The sequence below is a fragment of the Haplochromis burtoni genome, unplaced genomic scaffold (genome assembly GCF_018398535.1).
Source record: "Haplochromis burtoni strain Fernald_Lab_line unplaced genomic scaffold, NCSU_Asbu1 Contig_260, whole genome shotgun sequence".
NCBI classification, from domain to species: domain Eukaryota; kingdom Metazoa; phylum Chordata; class Actinopteri; order Cichliformes; family Cichlidae; genus Haplochromis; species Haplochromis burtoni.
The window spans coordinates 722,773-746,196 of record NW_024582621.1 but is presented as its reverse complement, the minus strand read 5'-3'; the positions used below and the strand labels follow the sequence as shown (position 1 = coordinate 746,196).

General features: G+C 41.0%; 1 protein-coding gene across 1 annotated transcript; it reads left to right on the top strand.

Moving 5' to 3' along the window:
- Positions 1-899: 899 nt before the first annotated feature.
- On the top strand, positions 900-22,964 carry si:dkey-33c9.6 (active breakpoint cluster region-related protein). The gene is made up of 22 exons (XM_005939692.3): positions 900-1,100; positions 1,274-1,392; positions 2,153-2,257; positions 4,321-4,554; positions 7,087-7,194; positions 7,279-7,333; positions 7,418-7,470; positions 7,638-7,775; positions 7,907-8,028; positions 8,199-8,367; positions 8,699-8,812; positions 8,905-8,980; positions 10,266-10,361; positions 10,570-10,644; positions 10,747-10,844; positions 11,252-11,353; positions 12,971-13,134; positions 13,404-13,543; positions 16,179-16,313; positions 19,326-19,431; positions 19,749-19,890; positions 21,517-22,964. The coding sequence occupies exons 1-22, from the start codon at positions 995-997 to the stop codon at positions 21,616-21,618; spliced, it is 2,559 nt and encodes an 852-aa protein (XP_005939754.2). The 5' UTR covers positions 900-994; the 3' UTR covers positions 21,619-22,964.
- Positions 22,965-23,424: the final 460 nt, after the last annotated feature.

Below are 23,424 nucleotides of genomic sequence, written 5' to 3'. Positions count from 1 at the left end.
AAGATGCGGAAAGAACGTGGAGTTATTCTTTCATCATGTGACCTAACATCTATTTACTTCTACTTATCAAGTTCAGTGGGGTAGGACGGCTCTCCAGGGTGGGATTGATCCTGGACAGGATGCCTGTCCACTGCAGGGCAAACACAAAGAGACAGACCTAGTTAAAACTGCCAAGCAACTTAACCTTCACACCTCTTTGTGCTGTGGGAGGAAGCTATGGCGAACACTCAAACTCCACATAGGAGGCCCCCAGGAGTTTGAACGCGGACTTTCTTTTTGTGAGGCAGCAGTGCTAACCACTGCACCACCATGCTGCCCTGACGCATTAAATCTAATATCCTTTGTGAATTGCTATAACACCTCTAAAACTTTAAGGTTTAATAATACCACCAACTGAACTAACCCACAGTTGTTTGGCCCACAGCCACCATTTCCAAAAAAGTGCTTAGTCTAAACCAGAGAAAGACTTTTGCCACTGCAGACACGCGTTTTTATGAGCTGACACTTTATCAGCATATGTGATACACGTTTAAAACACTTCTAAATGCGTAACTAAAACAAACTGACCCCAAAGAAATCTTTGAAAAAATATTGTGAAAAACGTGTTCTACTTTATCCAAAAGGTCCTTCCTTTCAATGCTGAAAACAGAAATTAGGTCAAAATACATATATGTATTTAAAAAAGGTGTTTCGTTGGTCTGATATAGAGAGTAGATCAAGCTAAACTCTGGCTCAACTTACTTCAAACTAGTGTGGCAACTTTCCTTCAACTACTTTCATCTGATATTCAGTTGTTGTTTTTTTAAAGTACAACATATAAACACTACGCTGATAGGAAGTAACATGCAACTGTAAGAATGTATAAAATGTCAGTTGCGTGCTCTCATGAGCTTATTTCACGCACACAGGAAGTTATGCTCGGGTCTCTACAGTCTCCTTTTGTGCACAGTTAAAAGAAAGAGGAAGTTTTGTGTCACCAGCTGAGTGCGTTTACATGCTGCACACCGCGACACTCAGCCGGCGCGCAGAGAGGACTTGTTTTTTGGCTATGGATGTCTACCAGGAGGCTGTGCAATATCTGGAGTCACAGAACATACCAGGTGAGAGTAGATTTAACCTGAATGTTGCAGCCGTTTTCTTGTTTTGTTTGCTGGAAGGGGGAAGAAAAAACAATTTAAAAAAAGCTCTGCTATTAATACTTTTTCAAAGACAGAAAGACAAAAACAGAAGTAGATGTGAGAGATTGTGAGCTTTTCTCCCTCTGACTGAACAGTGTCTGCTGCAGTGGCAGAAGAAGCTGATGTCTTGGAAGAGGACGTTTTCCCAGAGGAGGCAGTGTCCTGTTTTCTCTCCCCGCTGAACACTGAGAGCGTGGACTTCCCTGACACCCCTGTGAGTTCACGACTCCAGTGTTTTGTATCACTGCACACTCTTTGTACCTTCTTGAGTTTGTCTTCTAGACTGCATTTAGTTTTGCAATACTTGTATTTTCATGATGAAAATGGAGAAGGATCAATGGCCTAGTGGGAAGTACATATAAAAACCTTTCAGCACTATAATTCTCACATTTTATACGTGAGTAAATTTGAAAGCAACCAACACAGAACAGAAAGTAGACGGAGTGAAGCAGAGCCAAGTTTTCAAGTTTTGCTACATAGAGCTTTCTGGCTATTATGTTGGTTAAAAACACACAACTGCAGGTAGCACCCAGAAAGACAAACAAGGAGAAATCTAACTTTGTGTTTCAAAATCTAGAACAAAGGTACCATAAAGAGTTTTAGTGTGGTTCCCATGTTTATCTGACTTATGTTTGAGGGGCAGTTACATCTCAGGAAGCTCTCGCATCATATACACAAAAACATAAAACAAATTAAAAACATTGTACAAACCTGTGAAACTCCAACAACCCGTCTGAGATTCATGAGAAAAGGGCTGCAGCTCAATTTGCTCTTCATCGCTTGCTTTAGCGACGGGACTCCTTTAACAGGAACGTCCAACGTTCCGATTCACCCTGTAAGTCCTGCGGTGATGATAACTGTGGCCTCTTTTTCAGAGGTTGGCATCACAAATTTTGTAAAAACTCTTTGACAATAACCTTGAGTCTGAGGGGGCGCTGTGATGTATTCTCATGCTCTGCACACCTGTGATCCAGACAACATGCAGCAAGGAGGAAATGCTGGAGAGGAGGCTCACGGTGCTGAAAGGCATCCTGGAGAGCGAGGAGGTTTACCTCAGAGAGCTGGACACCCTGTTAATGGTAACATCAACACACACAGACACAAGAACAAATTTGCATTTCTCAGTTCTTATATTTAGCTCTCTGTTCTTGTTATTCATAGACAGATTGTCATCACTTGTTCGCTGGACTGAATATTATTTTACAGCAATAAAAACTATTAGACTATTAGTGTTTCACTTCTGCTTTGTTGTTCAACTGTAACCACACTTACTATAGTAATTTAAGCCTGTTCTTTGTTAGTTAACATTACCTTTTTTTTAGCATGTTACACAGGATCATGTCCGGCAATCACATGCAACAAAGTCTTGATTATTCAGCTTCCTTCTTTAGTGGTAGATAGATTGTTCTCCTTTGTGGATTAGGCTTCCCTTTTTCTTTTCATAAAACTATTGAAACCACTCCCATGTATAAAGTAAACATGTAGCACAAGGTGCGAGAAGTTACCTTAGCCTTACGTGGCTCTGAACAAGGGGATCGTTTTGCTGAAAGAATGCAGACAGTTTTTAACGCTCATCGGTGTCTCGTTGCTTGTTTTCTTTTGTAAACTTTTGTACACTCATCATAAATGTGAATGTCATGGTAATCTTGGGCTGGTATTCCAGCAGCACTGATAGCAAAACAGCCTCAGGGCATGATACTACCACCACCATGCTTGACAGTTAGTGCAGTGTTCTCAGGTTTCAATTCATCTTTATTCCTCCAAAAACTCTTCTTGTTATTGTGGCCAAATGGTCTGACCACAAAACTTTTCACCAGAAGGCATTTGGCTTGCGCATGTGGACTACTGCAAATTTTAATTGAGCTTAAAGGATTCAGTTTTGGAGCAAGGTCTTCTTTCTTGGTCGACACCTTCTCAGTCCACGTTGATGTAAAACTCACTTCACTGTGGACAGTAACATGTTCTCACTCCCAACGTGTAGCATATTATGCTATGTGACAAATCGTCGGTATGTTACGCTTTTGGCCACCCGACACGACCCTATGTTATGCGTTTGGAAAAAGGAGGAAACATGAGAACTGTTTGGACTCAGTCTGCATATGTCGCTTTGGAAGACACTACCTAACACCATTAAGGTTGTGGTCAAGGTTAGGATTAAGATTAAGGTTTGGGTTAGGGCTGGAATACACGACTGGAACGTCTGTTACCGCCGGGAGCGTCATTCTATTGGATTTCATCCACAACTCGCCGCGTCCCATGGGAACGCGGAAGGTTATCTTTCGCGTTCCCATTGGACGCCTTGGGATGTGACAAATCATTGGTATGTTACGCGTCGGTAATGACACTGGGCTGGTTCCAGTAGTCTCCAGTTTATTGTAGGCTTGAGCTTTGGTGGGTTGTTGCTGAGCATCCTAACCAATTTCCTCTTGTCTGACTGTTTGGATCTTCTTCCATTTCTTGGGAAAAAGGAGACGCATCCAAGTAACTTGCACTTACGATCTTAGAATCTGCAGTCGTGCAGAAATGTCTCAGAGAGACCTTCCCAGCTTGTGCAAACCTGCAGTTCTCCTTCTCAGAGTTTCACTGAGTTCCTTGGACTTTCCCATTGCTCTGAGTGTGTTGGTCAACCAAGTGCCAATAAGTGCTATCAAACAAAATTAAGTCAGGAAATGATGGTGCAATAATGAGTGCCTGAATCTATTTTTCCTTCTCTTTTTAGTGCTATTAATAACAACAGCTACACGCATTTCCCCATTCTTACAGTTTCCGACTCATTTAACAAAAGACAAGAAAAAAGATGTGAGAAAGTAAATGAAATTGTGTGGTTGATTCTTTAGCATGGCTGCTGTGTTTTGTGACGTTGTGAGCTCACCACTGTACTCTTATCACCGAGTGACTAAATGTAACATTTTTGCTCTTCCGGTTATAGTGGCGGTTTGCATGCATGTGCCAAAGGCATTGAGATGGTTGAATAAAGCTTTGCGAGATGTATCACATGTGAACTGCACATTTCACACATTCATGTCCTTCTCACTTCACCACAGCCTATTTCTCTTTTCAGCACACCACATTGTTCTTCTTTCTCACCCACACTGGCTGCCATTTAACACAACTTTTATTTTTTTTAAATTTTGCTGTCTAGCCCATGAAGGCTCTGCGGGCTTCAGCTGGGACCTCTCAACCAGTTCTGTCCAGCCAGCAGGTCCAGACCGTTTTCTACCAGGTGCCTGAGCTCAGAGACGTGCACCAAACTTTTTACTCAGGTCTGAAGGCCCGTTTGAGTGCTTATGACCAGACTGAGATCAGCCCTGGTAATGAGACAGAAATGAGATGCAGAGGCTTTGAGCTGGTGGTCGGGGACCTGTTCCAGAAAATGGTGAGTTTTTTGTTTGCATCGTATGTTATGTTTCAGTTGTGGAAATCCACAGAGGGATAAACGACAGTTCCCTAATGGCTCAGTAGTTACTCTCCATTCTCCTTTTTCAGAACCATCAGTTAGCGTAACATGCATGCCGTTAGATTGTTGGAGGAAGTTGTGGGATAATCCGCACATGGACAGGGAGAATTAGGTCTCAGCTAACCAGATGTTTGAAGGAGGAACTTTCTTCCTGTGAGGCGGCAGTTCTAACCACAGTGTGACTGACACTTTTTTTCTGAGCCCACGATGGCTCTCCTTAAATATGTTTTAAGTGACAGCAGGAACTGAGCAATTATTTGCTAAGGCATAGACTCTGTGTTTATGGACTTTACTATGATCACAGGGGAGCTTTTAACCACATATTTTATGCGTTGAGTCAATGAAGATAAGCAACATAGAGAGAACGCGCACAGCTTCCTGCACAAACACATTAACATCTTACATCAAAGTGGTCTAGCATGAGTATCAATCTGACACAAGATGTTCTGCAGAAATGCTTTTCTGGAACGGACACTGAGCTTCTGATCAGTGGGATGCCAAATCGCAGCTGCTCGGCCTGAAATGGTGCTTGCTGGGTAAAGATATGCGCGTAATGTCCACGTTCATTTGTAGCTTCATCGCTGCAACAATCTCACCTGAGGTTGGTGTGCAATGGACGCATCTGAATCAGTCATACAAATCAGTCATACAAACCAAACACACACACACACACATATATATATATATATATATATACACACACACACACACACACACACACACACACACACATATATATATATATATACATATATATATATATATAAAACGACTGCATTAAGCTCTGTTGTTCCTATTTTCTGTTTGTGTGTAACTTCATAAACACAATAAAATTAGTTGTGTTTATGAAGTTTGTGAAATTAAAAGCTGTGGCCCGCAATGTCAAATGAGTTTGACTTCCCTGTTGCAAACGGTCATGGTGGAGGGACCATATCCCCGCTGACATTAAACAAGAGGTGGGCTTTATCCTAGCAGGTACCCTAAACTATTTCACTAGCTGGGCCCACGTCCTCATTTTAGGTTTGGCAGCGTTTTAGTAGGTAAAAGTGAATGCTTTGACATGAATTGAGCTGTATTTTGTGGAAGGCCTCGAAGGGGACTGGCGACAGCTCTCGGGCCTGGCAGATCCCCGTATACTAAATAGAAGTGAAGAAGTTAAAGAATTGAGAACAAGGAGGGAGGGAGGGTGAGGCACATAAACGAGAATAAACAGCTTGCAGAACTGGGGGAACCTATATAGATGAGAACCGGAAGGAGCGTGTTTGGAGACGTGGTCCTGCTCCTGAAATTCCGATACATAATCTCCAATAAAACATTCCTGTTTTCATTTGCTGTGCATTATAAAAATAGCAGTGGTTCAGTGGTTAGGATTGTTGCCTCAGAGTTTAAAAACATTCTTGATTGTGTTTGATTATTCTAAACTGGACGCAGGTGTCAACGCGTGGCAGCGAGATGATACCAATGCAGGACACAGAGCCATCTGTAGTGTAATAAAAAGTGAGTTATTGGCTGACTCAGCAAAAAAAACAAAAGGGAAAGAACAAAATATCACAAAAAAGATTAGAGTCAAGAGGCAGACACAAACTGACTTTATACTATACTATACAGATGTACATTGGTGGGTGATTGGAGGAAACAGTCAAACACAGATGACTACAATGAAAGGTAAAGGTGGTAGTAATGAAAAGAAGAACAGCAGAAAGGAACCTTCAAAATAAAACAGGAAGTAACAATGAGTCAAAGACAACCATTATGACTAACGCGAAACATGGTGACAGAGGCAAGAGAACACAAAAGCAGGGAGAACCAAAAAAATGCAACAAAACCAACAAATACAGCAGTGACCAAAGGACAACAAGTGCTTTACCAAAACTCGAGAGCATGACATAGGTGCGAATGAAAGGAGGATAAATAACATAATGAATCGAATAGAGTGCTGTAAGGATCTTTGTGGCTTCTACTGTAAAATGCTTTGAGTGCTCATTAAGATACACATTGTGGTGAAGCTACAATACATTTCCAGACACTTTTATCATTTTCTGAAGGCAATATGACTTTTGAAGTCACATATTGTGATGAGTCAGAGAGACGCGGTGTGACAGATGGCTGAATTCCATCTGGCTGTTTCAGTTTTAGGTTTTCTGTCATTATTTTACTGGAATGGAAATGAGCTTTTGTTTGTTGTATGTAAGACCCAGGTTTTGTCCAGTGACTCTGTTTGTGGGGAAGATATGGCTGATAAAAAGGAAGGATGACATCATTAACAGAAATCTCATTTTCTCAAGTTTAGACATTGGGTTAAAGTTTTTACTCACCAGGCAATTTTAGATGGCGATAAACAGCCTGAACTGCTGCTGATTTATTCAGGCTATTTATCAAGCGTCACACAGCTGTGTGTGCATCGAGGTTAGACTTTGGACCTTTTTCATCCAGTGTATTTTACCTGTGCAGGTGAGCCAGATTGGTCTGTACGGTGGCTTCATTGAAAACTACGTGAAAGCTGTTGAAGTGGTTAGGAAGTGCACCCACTCAGACCCTCGCTTCCGAACTCTAGCAGAGGTACTAAAGATCCTGCACCATCACAGTAACATTTAGCTGAGTCACACTGCATCATTGCTACTGCATCTTCTGCTGCTTTTTCAGAGCATGATGTCTAACAACGGCACAGACAAAGCTCGGACTACGTACACATTTGAAGGTACTTACAATAAAATGTGATTTTTTTTTTTTACAAAATACATACATGTCTGCCGGGGTCTGATAGCGCTGTTTGTGTTTATAGCTCTTCTTTACAAGCCCTTGGACAGAGTTACAAAGACCACATTAGTGCTGCAGGTAAGACCTGGACGATTTTATTAACATCCTCCTCTTAGTGTTTTTTAAATCGCTCTGGTGTTTGGTTGCATTATTTTTAATGATGAGTCCATACATTTTTTTTCCTGGAGCAGGAGCTCTTTCTTGTTTTGTTTTTTTCTGATTTGGCAACCTCTGTCATCTTGTAGGATCTCCTGAAGACGACGCCAACAGAGCATAGAGATTACACAGCCTTACAGGAAGCTCTGAGATTGTCTCGCAGCTTCCTGTCTGGTGTCAACGAGAGTTCACAAAGTAAACGGGAGGTCACGTTAAGTCGTGGGATGGTGAGTTTAGTCTCCAACCCGATCCCTTCAAATGAATATGGAGAAAAGTTATATAGGACGTATGCCCTGCTGAATGTATACAGGCACCCATTTTACAACATGTCTGTGTGTGTGTGTGTGTACTCTCCCAGAGACGCCAGCTAATGCGTGATGGCTTTGTGGTGGATGTGAGTGAGAGTGAACGCAGCCTGCGTCACCTCTTCCTTTACACCGACCTCCTGCTGTGCACAAGATTTAAACATGCAAATAGAGGGTGAGTTTAGCACGAGAGCGCATTAAGGCTTGTGGGGAATGTGGTCAACCTGCAGCATGTAGTGTGCATCTGCCTTTTCACAGTTAGAAAGGAACCCTCTTAAAACTGTTTAAAGGTGTGGAAAGACTCACAAAATCTCATGACGCCTGTTCATGCTGTGTTTCTCCTAGGAAGCAGGACCAGTACAGATTCTGCTGGTATCTGCCTCTCGCCGGTCTAAGACTTCGTTGGGTTGCAGACAAGGAACGGCCGCCAGAGACCAACGTGCGCTTACACAACATACGAACAAAGATGTACGTCCTGCGTCAGCAGCTACTACAGCAGCTCCGGCAAAATCCGGTGTGTGTTTATGACAGAGAGAGTGAGAGAGTAACCAGATGACTTAAATGTAAACATTTCTGGCAGCACTTCATAATACAGCCTGCAACCTACATTTAACAACGGGGTTGTTTTTTCTAGTACCTAAACATACTCATCAGTCTGCACAGTAGAACAAGGGACTAACAACTTTTAGTTTTACAGGAACGAGGAAACAAACAATTTTAATAACTTTTTAAAGTGACCAGACAATGAGATAATGGTGATACTTAAGTATTTTTAGGTGCTGAAAATGACAGCCTAAATCCAGAAAACATACATTACAAATGTCACTGCATTTCTCTGTATGAAGAAAACATCCAGGAGCCTGGCAGCTCGTAGCCAGAAGAAACTGGAACAAATGGAGCTGATGTTGCTCACACACTTGATTGCTTACAGACTGGAGCTGCACAGCCCCAGTGGCAAGGTATACGAGCACACACACATTCTAATGTAGTTCACTTAAGTCCTAAACAACAGACTAAGATTACACAATGGCCTGTTTTTGTCTTATCACAGAGTCACGCTCTCCTCTTCTCCTCTCTCTATGAACTAGAAGAATGGAGGCAGGCCATACTCAAACTCACCACAGCTAGTGAGTACACAGCTTTTGACCACTCTGGAGTGTAATTACGGCTACTCTGCAAATCTATTTGTAGCTTTTCAAGCACTGTTAAGTATTTGTGGCCAGCTGTATGTCATGAAAGTGATTGAAGTCAATCTCGCCCCGGAGCATATTTTAATTTAGTTTAGTAGCTAAATAATGAACTAAACCTAAGTAATTATTTAGTTTAATTTATTAACATGTGTAATTACTTATTAAAATACCATCTTCTGTTGTGCTGCTAGCAGGCTGTGTGTAAGAGTTGAGTCGACTTAGGAGAGAAGCGAACGTGAGATGTCTCGTGGACAGCATGCGGTTTTTATAAAATGCCTACTTGTTATGTTTAAGGAAGTTGAGGGTCTTAGAAAATGTTCCGTAGGTCATGTGAGGCAGTGTTGCATCATTTAAATGAGCAAAAAAAAACTTGTTACTTGTTTCTGGCCACTATAAGCTGGTTATAATACTAGCTAGCTTGGTTGCTATGTATGGGTACGTCGCAGAGCCAGATAACAGCTAATTACCGTTACTACACACTCACTGATGACTTTATTAAGTACAGCTGTTAAAATCTGTGTTTACTCGTATCTCATATCGGATATCTAATCAGAACACCACATGACATTACCTTGCATTTAAGTTTGTAGCCATTGGTCAAGGTCGCCTGCTGAATTTCAAAGTGATCATCAGAATGAGGAAGAAATGTGACATCGAATGTGGTGCGGTTGTTTGTATCAGACGGGCTGCTCTGAGTATTTCAAAAACTGCTGATCTGCTTGGATTTTCCCACAAAACCATCTATAGGGTTTATAGAGAATGGCATGAAAAAGAGAAAATATCCAGTAAGTGGAAGTCCCCTAGTTGATTTCAGAAGTCAGAGGAGAATGGCTGAAGTGCTTTGATCCAACAAGAATGCAACAGTAACTCAAATAACCACTTGTCAAAACCAGAGTGTGCAGAAGAGCATCTCTAAATGCACAACATGGACGTTATAGCAGCAGAAGACCACACCAGGTGCCGCTCCTTTCAGCTAAAGGAAACTGAATCTCATATGCTCACCAAGATTGGATAATAAAATGCTGCCTGGTTTGATGAATCAGATGTTCACATCAGAATTGGGCAAGAACAACATGAATGCATGGGTGCAGCCTGCCTTTTATATGCTTTATTTTTTTTAGCTTTAATTGAGCCGAGCTTCAAGTTTCTCTCACTGGGGTCCAGACTAATGTGTTACTCTTCTGTCAACTGATTGTTATTTGCTTTGTGTCATGTTTGCCAGACATAGAAACTGTCCCTCCAGACTTGCTCACGTTGACCAGTTCGTGTGTGAAATTGAGAATGACCCAGCAGCCACCTCTACATAGCACTGACGCCGGTACACATCTAAGACTCACTTTTTTCTCACCACACAATCACATCTGTGTCTGAAATGCAATACACTGTGTGAGGTTCTCTCTTTGATCTTTACATGAGACCCACAATACCTTTTACCACAGCTTTCCTCGTGTGTGTCCTGTATTACCATTAGGCTTTTATTCAGCGTGAATAAATCCAGTGAGATTTGTCTCTGTCTCTTTCCTCAGGACTGAACGAGGAGGCGCTATGTGGGACTTTGAGTGTGGCCATTGATTCTGCCGCTGGCCTACAGCAGCCAGCTTGTATGCTTCTTAGCAATTTTGAAGCATCATGAGAGACTGGGCTATCTTCTGTCTAAGCTAAATAGTTTTGTGTTCATTAATGATGCTCTCTTTCTCACTCAGGTGTGTATGTGTGTGTGGAAGTGGATGGCTTCAAGTTTTACGATCAGCAGACCCAGACACACTCTTCAGTCCTCAGCCTAAACCCTCACTGGGACCAGGTTAGACTCAAGCCTTTTGAAATATGAAATATTACATTTGGCTTTAATATTGAGTTAATTTGTTAAAGTAAAGAAAATAAGAGACATCAGAGCATTTGAGGAAAAGTCCTACTATCTTGTAGATGGGATTTGTCAACCAGTTCAAGGTAGCAATTCTTCATTTCTTCTTCATGTCTAGACAGTATCCGACATGATGTCAGGTTTGAGCTTAGGGGATTACAAAAGTCTGCACTTCTGGTGTGACAATACCATGCTTTAAACATTATCAGAGGCAGTAAAATCAACACTAAATCCGACTAGTAGGCCGAAGTGAAGGATTTAGAATAAGACATAGATTCTCCACATGCATCTTAAGGAAGTTAAAGTCTTTTTTCATTGTTAACATCTTTTTTTTACATTTTAAACAGGAGCTGTCTTTCCAGGTGGACGGTGCACAGAACTTGAGGGTGTTATGTGTGAGTCAGTCAAATGGACAGGATGATACTGTTCTGGGAAAAAATACAGTAAAGGTACAGAGAGGCCTAAGAACTTCAGCTTTATCTTTATTAATACCAGTAAGCTGGTTTTCAATATAATATTAAACATATAATCCAAGATCTTTCCCAGCAACACTGAAGAAAAAAATATGTTAAAAATGGGTTTTAACAGTTGCAGTTCCTCTTTAATTTGCAGAGATGATTAATGTCTATTCTGGGTTTGAGCCCACAGAAACTGTGGTTCACGTTGTAACAGGACTTGTCCGGGATATTTAATACCAATTAGTGAAAATGGAGTTTGAGTCAGTGTTGATGGCTAACTTAGCTCGTACTTTTCTAAATGCATGCATTTGCATGTAATCATTGGTTATTATTAATCTCTGGCTTGAAATGAATTGAACTGAATGATTAGCTGAAGTACTTTTACTATTTGGCATCGTGGCCATTTGTCACAAACTGGCTCAAAGTAGAGGACGAGATAACAGTTCCTACAAGAGGTTTATTCAAATAAAACATCTTAAACATAAAATTATTTTAAACATAAAATACCTAAGACACAAACATCAAAGTGGGTGATGACAGGTGGAGTGAAAGCAGAAGGGAAATGCAGGCAAGTGGCTGGGCATCAGCTACAAATTTTAAACTTCAGCAACAGTAGTACACCATTGTTTCCAATGATAGTAGGAGAGACCTGCCCTCCCTAAATGGGCCCCACTCACTCCCATTGTAAGCAATGAAAGCCACTCAGCAGGAAATGAGAAGGAGTTATCCCTCTGTGAGTGAGAAAAAGAAGAAGAGAAAAGAGGAAGAGAAAAAAGAAAAATGAGGAAGCTTTTTTTGTTTTTGGAGCAATCAAATGAATCATAGATAACTAAATGCTTAAATAACATTAAATAACTGTGAGAGAGACACATGAATAATAGAGCATCACATAATTTGTTTCTTGTGACATCTTCTTACCCTAACCCCACATGGTCACTGCGGATGGCTGGCCCTCCCTGAGCCTGCCACAGCTTTCTTCCTGTTAAAAGGGTTAATGGGTTTTTTTAATAGAACGGTTGTTTTAGGTGTCAGATAATTTATAACATAGTAATGAATGTTCTGTGAATTTTTGCTTGGGTCTCCCACAAAATCTGAAATTGCCACCAAATTTAAGAGACAGAGAGTAAAGTTTTATAGCCTGGAAAGCCTGGTGAGCTACATTACCTGATGGCGCTTCTATGTCAGGCAGTTATCAGTAAGAGTAAGCCAGGATGTCCTTGAGACAACAGTAGGAGGGTAACATAATCTAGGTTAACCAATAGGGCATAGGACATTGTCTAAACTTGACTTTTGGCACACATAGCACGCAGGGACCTATCCCAGCTACCACAGGGCAAGAGGCAGGCTACATAGAGACAGACATATTGCTTTATTTTCTGTCTTATCTTGTGCAACTATTTTTGAAAGGTATTGCATAAATGAAGCTTATTATTATCATTAATGTGGCACGTGCCTTTTTTTTGCCAATCCAGATATATAGGTTAGGGGTAAAAATGCCCAATGTAATTATTTCACCAGACAGATTTTTTTCTAACTAATGATCCTACCATTTCCTTTATTTTAAAACCCCATGTCAAGTTGAATTTTACTTTTTTCTGTGTTCATCAGTTGGACTCTAAAACTCTGAATAAGCGATGGAAAAAACAGACCCTACAGCTGGGCCAGGTGGAGCTCACCCTCTCTCTCAAGTACTGTCCCCACCCACTGGGACCACCCAGCTCCACGGTTCAACAGCCGCCAATCTTTGGCGTCCCCATTGAAACCGTGGCAAAGTAAGTTCCTGCCTATCATGTCAGCTGGCTCCCTCTTGGCCTACCCGAACAGTCTAGACACCTTGAAACTGAAAGCTGTAGCTTGGTTCAGAGTTTTATTTCCCCTGTGTGCCCTTTCGTGGAGCTAGTTTTCAGTTTAATTTGTGGGAAAGTGGATTAAAGGGAAGCAGAAGTGTGGCGGGAGTGGAGATTGAAATGAAATGAAACAGCCTATCAATCAAATGCAACATGCAACTTACACAATGCTTAAAGTCTCAATCCTCTGTCAGACAGGAGGGAGTGCTGGTTCCTCATGTGGTGCGATGCTGCGTGGAGGAAGTGGAGAGGAGAGGCATGGACGAGGTGGGAATCTACAGGATTTCAGGAACAACCAGTGAAATCAGCACGCTCAAGGCTGCGTTCAACAACAGTAAGAAAAGCATTACACAGAAAAATGATCTTTTTGTTGGAAAGTGCAGTGATAAAGAGTTGTTGCAATGCAAGGAGCAGATTGGAGTGAGCTGCAGTCATCAGGCTCTTCACTCAGGTCTTCTTTAACATGACCAGAGATGGGCAGTAATGTGTTACTTGTAACGCATTACTATAATCTGATTACTTTTTTCAAGTAACGAGTAAAGTAAGGGATTACTATTGCAAAAACGGTAATTAGATTACCGTTACTTTCCCGTAGGAACGCTGCGTTACTAAAACCGTGATTTTTTTGCGAGAATGTCTCATGACAGTGACGTAAGCGAGTGCGACGTTCGTGACAACAGCTGTGTGCAGATCAACAGTGGATCATATATCGAGTGCGGGAGAGAGTATGAGCGTGCAGCGTTTAAAGCGTGGAAGTACTGACCTTACTTTGAGTTTGATTCCATAAAAAGTGACAAAAACATTAGTGTCCGTTGTGCGTGGGAAGAAAACTTCTTTTTACACGAAACCCCTAAACAAGCGCCGAGTGCGCAACGACGTAATGGGAAATTCACAGAGAAACTCGCGGATTTTCAACTGACCGTGCGCACACCTGCACCAGGCACACCTCCGCCTACCCCACTCCTGCTTTACAGGTGAAAATAGAGCAACAGGACCGCTGAGTCTTTGACTTTATTTATTTTCTGCTGTGTTTTACTTGCATCTATTTGAAAGAGTGAGTGTAAACACAAAAAATATTTTATTTTATGTGCTGGAATGTGCAGAAAATAGGTTTAAATGTTAAACTATTTTTCACAGTCAGAGAATGTTGCATATAATTAAATTTTTGCTTGATGCATAAAGTTAAAAGATTAAAACTATAAAACAAGTTTTAAAAAGAGACTTTTCCATTTGATTACATTTTGTATGATGGATTATGTAGAAAAAGTAGAATTGGGCTGAAAGATCTATCGCTTTATCACCTATTCAGGTTGTAAATCGTGTTTTTAAAAAGTAACTAAGTAACTAAGTAATTAATTACTTTTGAAAATAAGTAATCAGTAAAGTAACGGGATTACTTTTTTGGGGAAGTAATCAGTAATTAGTTACTGATTACTTTTTTCAAGTAACTTGACCAACACTGAACATGACCCAGACATTTTCAGCTTCCTCATCCTCTTTCCTAAACATTATTCAGCACAGTCCTTTTGTTAATAGTACAAGTCAGTGAGAATCAGGAACTGCAGTCAAGGGAAATAACATGCATGTTTGTCTTTGAACTTCCTTGATCCTGGGTTTTATCTTCCCGCCAAATAGTGCCTCATATCAGCATGGTAACAAGTTTTTACAAGTTTTGTTAGGAAAACTGCAGCACGTTATTGAAACATGTGTAAACATACATGGGAGTACAGTATATAAGGTAAAAACAGCATTTATGCAGTTCTAATAAGGTTAAGTCAAAATTTCAACTTTATACTTCAACACAGTCTGAGCTCTCTTAGGCAGTTTGCTTGTCATTTCTGTAAGAAGTCTTCAGTAAAAGTTCTCCAGGTTTCTTTAAGGACATTCAAAGCTCTTCCATGAATGTTGGCTGGATTTAGATGATACTTCAATATTGAGGTCTGGGCTCTGGGGAGGCCAGATCATGACTGATGGTGTTTCATTGTGTGTTTCTATCCAGGAACACTTTAACTGAACTATATTTGGGATGCTTAAAAATGAAATTGAAATACCTCATTCTTTTCTCCTTATTTCTCTTCCTTAAGAATTCCCTTCCTTTTTTAAAGCCACACTGTTCGGATGAGGTTTCAGTGAACAGCAGATTGATAAACTTAAGGGTTCTCAGGTCCTGGGTCTTAGATATACCTTTTTCCTATTTATTAAGGACAGTTGTTGTTGTTGCTGTGAATAGTTTTTTAGGCCTACTTAACAAAATGAAAAGTGATTCCAGACTTTTGCACAGTGCTGTATGTTTGTATTTAGCAATAATGTTTGAGCACTAAACATGCAGTATAACTTAAAAAGATATAATTAAAATGCTAAACTGAAGGCTCAAAGAGGCATCAGTTCATTGGTTGCAGACCAAGAATTTTTAAAAACTCAACTATCACCAAAATAATTCAAATTAATTTCCTTGAAATCGTAACTTTCTTCCAAGAGAAACACTAGTGGTGACATTTGACCTTGACTCTTGAGTTTAGGTGCAACATCTCAGAAACATTTATCTCTTGCTAGTGCTGCACTGTGCCAAAGATAGCTGACTTTAAACCCACATGTTTCTTTTGTCTAGGAAAGAACTGACTGAAAAGTGAACACTGTCATTGTTGCTAGCGACTAAAATGTCTGTTTAGCTAAAAACCCCTGATTGCTTTAAAAACGTATGCACACATTCAATATCAGACAGATTAATCAATGAACGGCAGTCTTGGAGGATGAACACTTAATATGCAGGCAAACGTATATTATGGTCTGTTTGTCTTGTTTATCGTAAGAAAAACAAAAACTGACTCAAAATCTTTTACCTGATGATCTACATCTGCAATGCAGCACATACCCATACATGTTCTTGTGCCTGTGAGGAAGGAAGTGAAGGTTAAAAGAAGATACCTGTAATAAAGATGATTATCATTATCTGTCCCTTTTCTGATCAGATCTCCGTGAAGCGGTGACGAAGCTGAGAAGCGCAGAAGTGAACGCTGTGTCTGGTGTTCTCAAACTTTACTTCAGAGAGCTGCCTGAACCCCTGATACCCACTGAGCTTTTTCAGAGTCTGACAAGAAGTCTAGGTAAGACAACACATCCCCAGTACAGTGGGGCAAAAAAGTATTTAGTCAGCCACCGATTGTGCAAGTCCCCCCACCTAAAATGATGACAGAGGTCAGTAATTTGCACCAGAGGTACACTTCAACTGTGAGAGACAGAATGTGAAAAAAAATCCATGAATCCACATGGTAGGATTTGTAAAGAATTTATTCGTAAATCAGGGTGGAAAATAAGTATTTGGTCAATAACAAAAATACAACTCAATACTTTGTAACATAACCTTTGTTGGCAATAACAGAGGTCAAACGTTTACTATAGGTCTTTACCAGGTTTGCACACACAGTAGCTGGTATTTTGGCCCATTCCTCCATGCAGATCTTCTCGAGAGCAGTGATGTTTTGGGGCTGTCGCCGAGCAACACGGACTTTCAACTCCCGCCACAGATTTTCTATGGGGTTGAGGTCTGGAGACTGGCTAGGCCACTCCAGGACTTTCAAATGCTTCTTACGGAGCCACTCCTTTGTTGCCCGGGCGGTGTGTTTTGGATCATTGTCATGTTGGAAGACCCAGCCTCGTTTCATCTTCAAAGTTCTCACTGATGGAAGGAGGTTTTGGCTCAAAATCTCACGATACATGGCCCCATTCATTCTGTCCTTAACACGGATCAGTCGTCCTGTCCCCTTGGCAGAAAAACAGCCCCATAGCATGATGTTTCCACCCCCATGCTTCACAGTAGGTATGGTGTTCTTGGGATGCAACTCAGTATTCTTCTTCCTCCAAACACGACGAGTTGAGTTTATACCAAAAAGTTCTACTTTGGTTTCATCTGACCACATGACATTCTCCCAATCCTCTGCTGTATCATCCATGTGCTCTCTGGCAAACTTCAGACGGGCCTGGACATGCACTGGCTTCAGCAGCGGAACACGTCTGGCACTGCGGGATTTGATTCCCTGCCGTTGTAGTGTGTTACTGATGGTGACCTTTGTTACTTTGGTCCCAGCTCTCTGCAGGTCATTCACCAGGTCCCCCCGTGTGGTTCTGGGATCTTTGCTCACCGTTCTCATGATCATTTTGACCCCACGGGATGAGATCTTGTCGTGGAGCCCCAGATCGAGGGAGATTATCAGTGGTCTTGTATGTCTTCCATTTTCTGATGATTGCTCCCACAGTTGATTTTTTCACACCAAGCTGCTTGCCTATTGTAGATTCACTCTTCCCAGTCTGGTGCAGGTCTACAATACTTTTCCTGGTGTCCTTCGAAAGCTCTTTGGTCTTGGCCATGGCGGAGTTTGGAGTCTGACTGTTTGAGGCTGTGGACAGGTGTCTTTTATACAGATGATGAGTTCAAACAGGTGCCATTCATACAGGTAACGAGTGGGGGACAGAAAAGCTTCTTACAGAAGACGTTACAGGTCTGTGAGAGCCAGAGATTTTCCTTGTTTGAGGTGACCAAATACTTATTTTCCACCCTAATTTACGAATAAATTCTTTACAAATCCTACCATGTGGATTCATGGATTTTTTTTTCACATTCTGTCTCTCACAGTTGAAGTGTACCTCTGGTGCAAATTACTGACCTCTGTCATCATTTTAAGTGGGGGAACTTGCACAATCGGTGGCTGACTAAATACTTTTTTGCCCCACTGTATATGACAAAGCACATGCATACCGTATGCATACTTCACTGAAGTTTAGCTCTAAACCTTTAAACTACTTGCATAGTTTGTTGTTAGAACTGGTATCTCTTCAGTGCAAATTCATCATCTAGAAGCTTTTTACTGCTTGTAAAGGAATGAAAAAAAGAGGCTAAAACAATTATAGATGAATCATCTATCAAAATAGATATTCTGCTTCCTGTGAGTTTTCACAGCCTGAAAACTGAAGCCAGTTTAGAAATGCCTTAGATGTGCTTTCTTTTTAATGACAAGCAAGAGAGATCTGGCTGCATAAAGGCCGATGGCAAAACAACTGTTGATCTATGACCACAGTGAACTGATACGTTTTTCAGCACTAGTTTCAAGTGTTACTGGATGATGCACATTTGCATGTGATGGTTGTCAATAGAGCGAGAAAAGAGGAGAAAGCAGGGTACACTTCAGGGTGGGCCTGTTTTACATTGTGGTTGTGGTTGATTACTCATTTGAGAGGGTTCCTGTGTGAACACAGAGGAAAGGTGCTTCAGTGCGTCCTTATTACCCACCATAAGTGTCTTTTGACCTATCTCTCTCCCCTCACCGCCCAACCGGTCACAGTAGATGGCTACCCCACCCTGAGCCTGGCACTGCTACATGTTTCTTCCTGTTAAAAGGGAGTTTTCCCTTCCCACTGTTCAAGTGCTTGCTCATAGTGTTGTCTGACTGTTGGGGTTTTTTGTCTATTATTTCAGAGTCTTTACCTTACGATATAAAGTGCTACCTTGAGCTTGTTTTGATTTAATGGTAAATATATAAAATGTAATTGAATTTGAGTAAAACAAGAGGATAACACACAAGGTGAAGTATCTATGGTGTGCATTTTGGTGCGTCTTCAAGACATTGTTAAGGTAAAGAAAAGAGCATTGAGATCAGTAGCTTCTGCTGCCACATTATTTAGCATTGTTATTAATATTTCACATTATTCTTTTGTCTTCTGCATGTTTTAAATTGAAATCAGAAAAAAATGATTAGGAAATGACATCTGCGGTGAATTTTTTCGCAAGCTTTGCTTGTGCTGTGTAACGTGCTTTAATTGTCAGAACCACCCCTCGCTCACCACATCTGCTTTCAAAGCACAATATGGCAACAGTCAAAATGCTTTGGAGATTTCACTGTGGCACCATACAAACTAATGGGGAGCGTCCATCTTTTATATAAACTCTATTTTACATACAGGGGAAAAGGGGTTTGTATATAAACCCTGAAATTCCTTCTGCAGAAGTGAACAATAACCCTATTTCCCTAAGCTTTAATGACATGAACAGCACCTTTAAATGATGCCCTGTGAGTCTCACAGACGCTACTCAGTTAACTGCATCCTGGCTGATTTTCATGTAGACATCCAAGAACAAAACCCACGGCTGGTCTCCATGTTGTCCCTGCTGCAGTCTTGTCCTGATGCCAACCGCCACACCTTCCTCTACCTGCTGCATCACCTCCAACGGTATGAATCCACAGCTTCACCCATGACATGGTTATAATGGTTTAACCTTCAGGATAATTATTAGAGTGAATTTTGCTCTCTCTGCTAGTTGGAACTGAAAAATGCTTACTTTTAAAAATATGTAGGAATATGAAAAAAATATATACTTAGCTCATTAAACAAACTGCACAAAATGCCGTAATGGTCAGTTAACTAGAACACCTTACACCGGGAAGTAAGAAATATAAACTTTATTTTTTATCTTTACAAATCAGCTGATATTTTCAGTCTGTGCCTAAAACTTTTTAATGTTTTCAATCTTTTTTTTTTCCTTCCAGAATCTCAGAGAGGCAACACATTAACAAGATGTCTCTACTAAACCTTGCCACTGTGTTTGGGCCGAGTCTCCTACGCCCCCCAGTGGCTGGGCAGGGACACCATGGGCCCACTGTGGATATCTCTCAGGAGGTGGTGGTACAGGTGAGTGGATACCTGAGAAAAAGACTTGGCCGTGTTTAACACAATGTCTGCAAATGTTCTGTATTTTATTTATTTTATTTTTTCTACTGATTAATTAATGCCAAAGTGAAATAATTAGTAAAAACAAATGAAAGGTGAAAGTAAATGTCAGAGTAAAGAGCGAGCATTTCTTACCAAAAAGGCATGGTTTGAAAAGAAATCAGGAAATCACAAACCTAAACAACTGTGAGCTGGGAGTGTATAAGCTACAGGTCAGCTGAGTGGGAAACTTGATAAGAGAAAATGTAATGACAAGTTGAGATTTGCATGAAAACAAGCATAAGATCATATCGTCCAAACTCGACTCCCTACCTCCTTTTCCTTGGTGTCAATGGAAAAAGTTGTTAGGTCAATGAAATGTGTGATGAAGAACAGTATGATGCCAGCTGTTTTACCGTGTTGAAACTACAATGTCCAGAAAGCAGTCTGCAAAATTTCCCCCTTACTTCAACCAAACTTGTTGGCACGCTGATCTCATAGGAAGAAGATCCTAGGTTTGAATCCACCAACCAGCTGGGGTCCTTCTGTGTGGAGTGTATATGTTGGCCCTCTATGGGTACTCCGACGTCCTCCCACACACCAAAGACATGCATGTTGGGTTACCCAATGATCTGAAACTAGAGATAGATGAGAATGATTGTCTGTCTCTATTTGTCTGTTTCAGAGACAGAGGTTGGGGGCACCAGCTAACCTGATGTAAAAATGAATTAACAAATATTCTTAATGCTGGCAATAGAGCAGTAGACTTAATTAATACAAATTCAATTACAGCAAACCTTAAAGAAAATTTGATATAAGCTAGAACAGGGGTAGGCAACTCCAGGCCTCGAGGGCCGGTGTCCTGCAGGTTTTAGAGCTCACCGTGGGTCAACACACCTGAATCAAATGATTAGTTTATTACCAGGCCTCTGGAGAACTTCAAGAAATGCTGAGGAGGTCATTTAGCCATTTAAATCAGCTGTGATGGATCAAGGACAGATCTAAAACCTGCAGGACACCGCCACTCGAGGCCTGGAGTTGCCCGCCCATGAGCTAGAAGCTTGATCTGAAGAGGCAGCATCTTCATTATTGTTCATATTTCACCTCTGGGTTTAAAAAACTGTTGTTAAAAAATAAAAACATACTAAAAAGCTATAGTGTGAACATGGAAACATACTTCTGTTTAACATTTATAAGATCTGACCCACTTCGTTAATTTTTCTGATAATTTTTGGGACATTTTGGGTTTTTTGACTGATTTGCTATGAAGGCTGGCTGGACCATACTTTATGGTCCAGCCAATGCATCCTGTGCTAAAGGCGGTAGTAAAGGAAACTTTACCTTTCCTTGGTATGTAAGGAATTCAAGTAGCTCTTTTTTTATGGCTGCTCAGGCTATTCAGTTACACCTCGTGACTCGATCAATGACTGAAACTCCAAAAAAGTATGACATAATGACATCATCAGTTTTCAGTTCCCAGAAATTGTGCAAAATTTTGAACTGAAATACATTTCAAAGCTCTGAGGTGTGTGATAACTTAGAAACGTGTGTTTCTTTCACCATGGACCTGATGTGTGTGTGTGTGTGTGTGTGTGTGTGTGTGTTCAGGTCCAAGTCGTTTTCAGCTACCTGCAGTGCAACAACCTCCCTGAAGCCCAGCTCTCTCTGCCACATGACTCAGACACTGAGGATGAGGCCACCCACATATGAGACCACCAGCTGTGTCATGGCCAGCAAGACATATAAATGGTTAGAAACCACACTGTGAGAGACTGCTGTAAGATTACCAATAAGAATAAACCTATTTATTGAATTTTAAAAAATGAACTCTTGTGTGTTTTTTGCTACATTTAAAATTTGCAAAATTTGTTGTTAGATATGTCCCGAACAGCAGGTCGTAAAAGACACGTCAAGCATTTAAACTGGCCAAAGCTAAAATAGTTCTATACCTACATCACACATTATATTAAACTTACATAATATAAAGTAGGAAGCAAAGCAAACCAGTATTTTCAACAGTAGATTCAGACAATGATGACTTTTCGTGCCAGTTCAGTGCATTCATGACCTGTTAGGTATACAGCATACCAACAAAGTCTATTTAGTTTTCAGTAAAAAGTCATCTTAAGGAATCAAAACTGAAATCTATTCAATGTTATTTAATTCCCTTATTTTTTTAATTCTAAGAATGACTGCCCAGGCAAAATTAAAACCCAATTTTTAAATTTCTGTCTTTTTCCTCATTTTTACTCAAAGCTGCTCACAGGAACTTTAGCAAAAAGGGTGATTTTAAGTAGGTTTTTTCAGAGTAAGTGAAGTAGATTGCAGTGGCACACCAAGTGCTGTGAAGGTGAGATGTGGCTGCAGAAAAATCAACCACATTTCATTTGTAAGAAGGTCAGCGGTCACCACTCTGAGCCTGAAATCTAATCGGTTATGGTTCAGATCCAACTAGACGGAGTTCAGTATGCTCCATAAAAGTCATGCACACACAGGCTCCACATACAGCATGCTGGAAGCCTCCACCCACACACACAGCCCACGTTTGACCCATCTACACCACATATGGGAGTCTCTTTCCAGCCACGCCACCTGGGCAGGCCGGGCTAATGTTACCTCCAACCTTTTACCCCAGTGCCCCCGCCATCAGTCTTTTGATCGCTAATCCTGGACTCCGAGTCCTGCGCACAGGGTACTAATAGACTGTAGAGTGTGTTTAGACGCCATAAAAACATCCAGAATGAGCCCCCATCCCTCCCAAAAAAGAAACGAATGGCAGGGATCACCCTGTTGCTCCCTCTGCTATAAATCACCTGTCCCCTCTAACACGGTGGCTGCCAAAATAAGGTTCTGCTTAATGACTACAAAGACAAAACGAGCCTCCCATTGCAGACTACAAAGGGAGCAGAGCTGAGGAAGGCCTGACACATCCCAGACATTTGTGGCCAAATAGGGACCAGACGACCGGTCAACACCTGCGACTGGTGGGAAAACTTTAATGGGAAAAGTCAAGCTGTAGCCACGTGACGGCAGGTCCTCACGGTCTCATGCAAAAACATTATACAGACGCGCATGTATGCTCTGCATATTAAACCTATGAGTTCACTCCTCTTAAATACATTTAAAGGTTTAAAATGTCATTTTGGGATCTACCAGAATAGCTTTATGTGCTTTCATAGTGCAAGAAATACATGATTTTTTTTACACTATAAGTTGTTGCAGCACTCGAAAATCTTCTGGTTTGCTTTAATGCAGCCATTCTCCAAAGACCAGCCTGCTCTGATTGATGAGGCATTAATTAAGTACCTGACCTGTAAGAGCGCAGTCAAGGCTGTTTAAGACATAAAGGATAACAACCTCAGAGTTCAGCTGGATAGAGTTAAAGCAGGATCTAACACAGAGCAGGAACAAAGAGAAAATCCTGCAGAAGTTACTATGTAACACAACGCTTGTTGGAAAACCAATCTGAATTTCATTAAAATAAGTGGAGACGTGGTTGACAGGCAAAAGAAGAAC